Source organism: Triticum urartu, unplaced genomic scaffold (assembly GCF_003073215.2).
Source record: "Triticum urartu cultivar G1812 unplaced genomic scaffold, Tu2.1 TuUngrouped_contig_6360, whole genome shotgun sequence".
NCBI lineage: Eukaryota > Viridiplantae > Streptophyta > Magnoliopsida > Poales > Poaceae > Triticum > Triticum urartu.
Window position 1 is genome coordinate 1 of NW_024117117.1, and position 5,650 is coordinate 5,650.

Consider the following 5,650-nt stretch of genomic DNA (forward strand, 5'->3'; position numbering starts at 1 on the left):
GCTGAACCCAGTAACCCATCAAGGCATACATAGTGGTTTTCTTGTTCTGCTAAAACTATAGTTTTCTTCTCTTATATCTGTGCTGCTAGATTTCATAAAATCAGTAGCCTATATTTACTACAGCGATAAAGTGAGGTACCTCAGCCACAACACCAGCTATGGCGAGTGCTGAGGTGACACTGTACACACATAAAGAATGTAGCAAAAGCAGTGCTGCCATGCATTGACATCAACTATATATAGAAAGATGACAGTACACAATGCATCATGAAGCATCAAACTTGAGATTCACGCATGTAACAGTAATTTGGCAAGAGCATTCAGCTTCAGCCACGAACCATCAAGCAAGAGATTCACGCATGTAATAGTAATCTGGCAAGAAATACACACCACTCAGCCAGGTCGATGAGAGGGAGGAGGGAGGGTGAAGCTAACCTGCTGCAATGGCCGGCTAACAAATTAGGAAGAGGGAGGGCTTGAGGTGGAGGGTGGCCTGACGGTAGTCACAGCTGTCGCTGCCACCAGATCCAGAACGGATGGGAACAGGGATGGTGGCGGCAGGCTGGGATGCCTTAGAGAGTTGCAAGCACCGACACAAAACAGATGGGGAGGAGGATTCCTCATGTTCAGAACCTCTGTCTTCAATGACTATATCTGTAGTTATCCGAAATGCAAACTGTGATCTGTAACGTAGTTCCTTGGCAGTTTTGACATAAAATCTGCAGTTTTGAGTTTACTCTTTGAGATTAGAGAGATCTAGGCATATACACCTTAAATTCCTGTGCTGCTGCTTTTCGTCGTGTGAATGTAGAAGCTTGGAAAGTACAGCCTGTGCTTGTTTTTGTGTGTTCCAGTAAAAGCACTCGGTTATAGTGGCAGTTTTAACTTACTGTGCAGCTCACAACAGTGAATTCTTGATAAATGCAGGCAAATCAGGGTAAAATCTCAGAAGATGAATTGATCAATCGCCTCATGGGCATAGTGGGGCACCTTGTGCAGCGTAGGACACTGAAGGTGAGTAGAGGCAGTGATTAAAGTATGTGCATTGTTGTATTGATTTTGCGAATTTTTTATTCTTTTAGTATGTGTTCAAGCATGGCATCATGATCCTTTTTAGGTGGTTGCTTTTGTGAGTTTCAGATTCCAAAAAAATGTTAATTTTGTAATATTCCTGCACTGTCCACCGCCTTGATCTTGAATCTGGAGGAATTTAGAGGAATTTGTGATGAGTAGGTCTTCTATTTGTTATAGTTATAGTTCACTTGCAGCTTTGAATGAGTTCTAGCACGATTACTATTAGGAGAAAGCCATTTTTAAGTTCCAGTTTTGTATTCACCTACTGTTAGGGTCTTAGGTACTTGTGGATGAATTTAATAACATTTTGGATGGCTATTGGCATGCTGATATATTTTTATAAGAACACATTTTTTTGGCGTCGTTATGTGATTATGCATTTTCATATGATAGTTTACATTTTTCAATTCAAGTCATGTGGATGAACTAAGCAGCAAGTCAAGCTTACTGGATTTGATCTTTTGATTTGTACAATAATCATGCTACTGACAATAGACTAAAATTTGCTTTCATGTAACTGAACAAGCAGACTCCATGATAAAGGAACTATATTTTTGTCCACATGTCTTCTTTTGGTTGGCTAGGAAACAGTGGAGAGACTGCATTATATAAATATAAATTGTGCTTAGTGAAGATAGTTTATTTAAGGAAGGATGCACAAGAGAGCAAATCTAATTAATCGTCTCTAGTAGCCAGATAAATACTTATGGTTCCCTTTCCCTCAATGCACTATGGGTGTGAGTTCCTTGCTTCGAGATTCTTTATCATTCAACTTTACTTGCAACCTGACCTTCCCTTCTCACTGCTTCTAATATCTTGCATATCATGAGTAGTAAAATTCAGTGTATCCAGGATCTCTTGGTTATTTAACGAGTTCTAATAAAGGACTAAAAAAATGAAATGAGAAATATGCTCGTAGATTGAACATCCAAGTTGGTTGATGCGAGGAATTGCAGTCCTCATTGACCACCTGGACCTTTGAGTGCAACATACTTCACCAAACTCTCATCTTGGGAAGTTGTCATGCAGAAAAGATAGGGGGCTCTAATAATAGATCATGATCACAGACTCAGAGTGCCCCAGCTAGTTTTTTCAGCCAGCACCTTGTGTTTGGATTTTGGAAAGAGACCGCCTTTCCAAGATTGCCCTACCAAATATTTGGCTAGCTAAAATTTTGGTCAGGCTTTTGCTAGCCGGGGTTTGCCCAGCATTGGCATGAAAAACGAACTAGAGTGGGGAAAGAGGCATTGGCATGCCAAAACATTGGTAACCATCCAAACAAACACCAAAAGTTTGGTGACCATCAAAAAATTGGTAGGGTGAGCTTTGGCCCATGCAAACAGGTGCAAAACTACCTACTGATGGTGCAAACAAGAATTGGTCTTCCACTTCTTCAATTTCTGCACCTCTCATTGCTAAAGAGAGAACAAGCAACATAGACAGCAGAAAATAGAGGCGGTATAACAATATTGACCATGCATGTCACGGTATAACAATATTCCGAGTCTTGAGCATCTGACTGTGTTATTGCTTCATTTTTTCAGTTATGGCCTTTATATTGCTTGCATCATGTCTTGCATTGCTTTGAATTGTACTCCCTCCGTCCGAAAAAGCTTGTCCCAAGCTTGTCTCTCAAATGGATGTATCTAGCACTAACTTGATGCTAGATACATCCATTTGAGGGACAAGCTTTTTGGACGGAGGGAGTATATTGTACCGTAGTTTCACTAATTGTTGGTATCTTCAGAGAAACATGAAAGAAATGGTCGAATCGGGTATGTGCGCTAAGCAAGAGAAGGCTGACAAGTTCCAGCAAGTGAAAACTGAGATCTATGAAATGGTCAAAGCACGTCTAGACACCAAGCCCAAGGTAAGACTGCAATGCTGAGTAGGATGTGGAGGATTCACTTCATTTGGGTTCTTGCATTTTATTTTAGCTTTTGATTTCCTCAATGCATCAGAAGTTTAATTTAGAAAATTTTGCCTCCATTTGCTTTTAGGTTACTGAACAAAGGGATGATTCAGCACATGATTTTCAAGGGGGTGTCAGTATTGATGATAAAACAGCCTTAAAAGGCAAATTTGTTCTGGATGCTCCACTGGAGGACAGGATCTGTGATCTATATGATCTTTATGTTGAGGTATAGACATGCAGATGTATCTCCTTCAATGATAGTATTTCAAAGCTAGTGGCCAGTTTTCTCTCTACAGAAATGCTGGAAGCTTCGGGAGGGATACTTTTCTGTTTAGTTTTAGGTTTTATCTATTGTACATGTCTGTATTTTGTGAAGAGATAAAATCTTTGCCCACCCTGTCAGGAGCTTAGTACAGTTATTTCGAAATAAGAGTGGCCTCGAAAGGCTCCTTGCCTTTAGCCTTATTTAGTTTGATCTATGCGTATTTAGTATCACTTCAAAGCCTTGAGTTCCATATAACTTATGATTATGCTTAATTATTGAAAATCGCATGCTTTTCAGGGTATGGATGAAGACAAGGGCCCTCAGAGTCGTAAGTTATATGTAGAGGTATGGCCTGCCAATTTACATGTTTCTTTTTCTGTTCCTCCTTTCTGTTTTGCAGCTATTTTGGATTCTAACTTTGAAGTAGTCTAATAGCGATCCCTTTTTTAGGAACATCTGTTGAAAGAACCTACTCCCTCCGGTCGGAAATAAGTGTCGTGGTTTTAGTTCAAATTTGAACTAAAACCACGACACTTATTTCCTATCGGAGTACTATACTGTAATATGCAAACATGTTTTCGACGGAGTAATGGTCCTTAAAAGACTTCTTTTTCAGTTCTGGCATGGTACTTACAATCACACAGAAAGATCTTGGCGGTGAACTTAAATGTGGTTCCTTAGTAATACACCCTTTTGGTTATCATAATCCGATTGACTATGATGGTGTCTCTAAGCTAACCAATATATGCCTTTTGGCTTGCTCCATTATTTTGCATGTAGTCGAGATTTTTTTAGCGAGGTAATCCAAAGTCAAACAAATGCCTCTGTGTACCAGCTAAAGATTAGTGTGTCTCTAAGCTAGCCAATACATAATGCCTTTCGGCTCACTACGTTATTTTGTATGTAGTCGAGGAAACTTCTAGCAAAGTAATCCAAAGTCAAAGAAATGCCTTTGTGCACGAGCTAAAGATTATCGTGAGATACTCTGTTAATTGTGTTTCATGGATCATGAATTTTGCACCAATTTAGTTATTTCATAAGCTTCTGAGTAACATATTAGTTTGAGATACACCAGCTCATGTGCTTTTATACTAGTTCATGACGTGCTCGCATTATCTTTCTGCACCAGCTTGCTGACTTGTGGCCACAAGGTTACATGGATAAAGTTGAAATTCGAAATGCCATTTCAAGATCGAAGGAGCGAAGAAATTTATTGTACCGGCAGCGCAAGGTGAATGTCTTTTGAGCTTAACATGCCTAGTTAAAAATCTCCTTGGAAAAAAAAGCAAGTACACAACTCTGTGGCATCCATTTCTGCATACCCTGCCCAATATGAAACGAATGCACAATACCTGGTTGGAACAAAATGTCACTCAGTGACTAACTGGATGTTGCATGTTAAATAAAAATCAGGTTCGCAACGAGGAGAGAATGAAGAGGAGAAGGATAGCTGCTGCCGCCAAGTCACGAGATGGCAACCCAATGGTGGCTCAGTATGCTACAGCACAGCAAGTTATGCAACCGCCCGTGAAAGACGCTAGTCCATCGATGACAAGCACACACACCTTGTATCCTGTTGTTAACTATGGACATAGCCAGGTCTGCAGAAACGCTGACAGAGTTGGTGAAGTGACCGTGGGTGCAGCATCTGACGGCAACCGTAGTTCTTCCACGGACATCAAGAGGAGGAAACTAGGGTCTGACGCCGCCGTGGATCTGCAACTGCAAGCTAACCCACTGAAGGTTCCCCCGCGGTATGTCAGCGAGAAGCAGAAGCCTGCGAAGCGTGTGGATGATGCAAAGGTCGGCAGTAGCAGTAGCCTTCCTCAGACGGTGCTTGCCGTTGCAGGCTATGACCCCCAGCGGCCCGGCTACAGCTAACAAAATCATTTTGGTGGTGCTCCATTGGGGAACAGAAGAATAAATCATGGCCAAAGGTTGGCTTGTAACAAAGATAGGTAGGTAGATGTTCGATGTGCTCGCTGCCAATTGACTTCTGAGCAAATTATGATTGAACTCTTAGCGCGTCATCTTGACTGAGAAGGGTATTTTCTGGCCCATTTGTAGTTTGGAAAGATGAATAATTTACATGGTTTAGTCTGTTTCGTTTGTCATTGTTTCCCCTCGTTGTAATCATTCTGTTGTCGGTTCTCGCTTACCAACATCTGCATCTGAGCTCCATTTTGAGTGCCGGAATTTATCATATGAGCCTGTTTATCAGAAATCCATGTCTTACGTTTTGGAAAATATTATGAAAAACATACAGGTCGTAGATAGATACTTGTCCACGATGAGTTTGGTAGTGAAAGTAAGTCATTTTTTGCCGCTTACAGATCACGGTAGTTACTAATGTTGGCGAACAAAAATTTCTACATGTATTATTGTGTTTTGATAAT

At 40.8% G+C, this 5,650-nt stretch overlaps 1 protein-coding gene across 1 annotated transcript; it reads left to right on the forward strand.

The window, feature by feature from the left end:
- Window positions 1–927: 927 nt before the first annotated feature.
- On the forward strand, window positions 928–5,368 carry LOC125530491 (ubinuclein-1-like; the record flags this gene model as incomplete). Its single annotated transcript, XM_048694884.1, is given in 6 exon segments — window positions 928–1,014; window positions 2,822–2,944; window positions 3,075–3,215; window positions 3,552–3,599; window positions 4,384–4,485; window positions 4,668–5,368. Coding segments are annotated over 6 exon segments (969 nt in total), but the record flags the coding sequence as incomplete, so codon positions are not given.
- Between the last annotated feature and the right edge of the window lie 282 nt (window positions 5,369–5,650).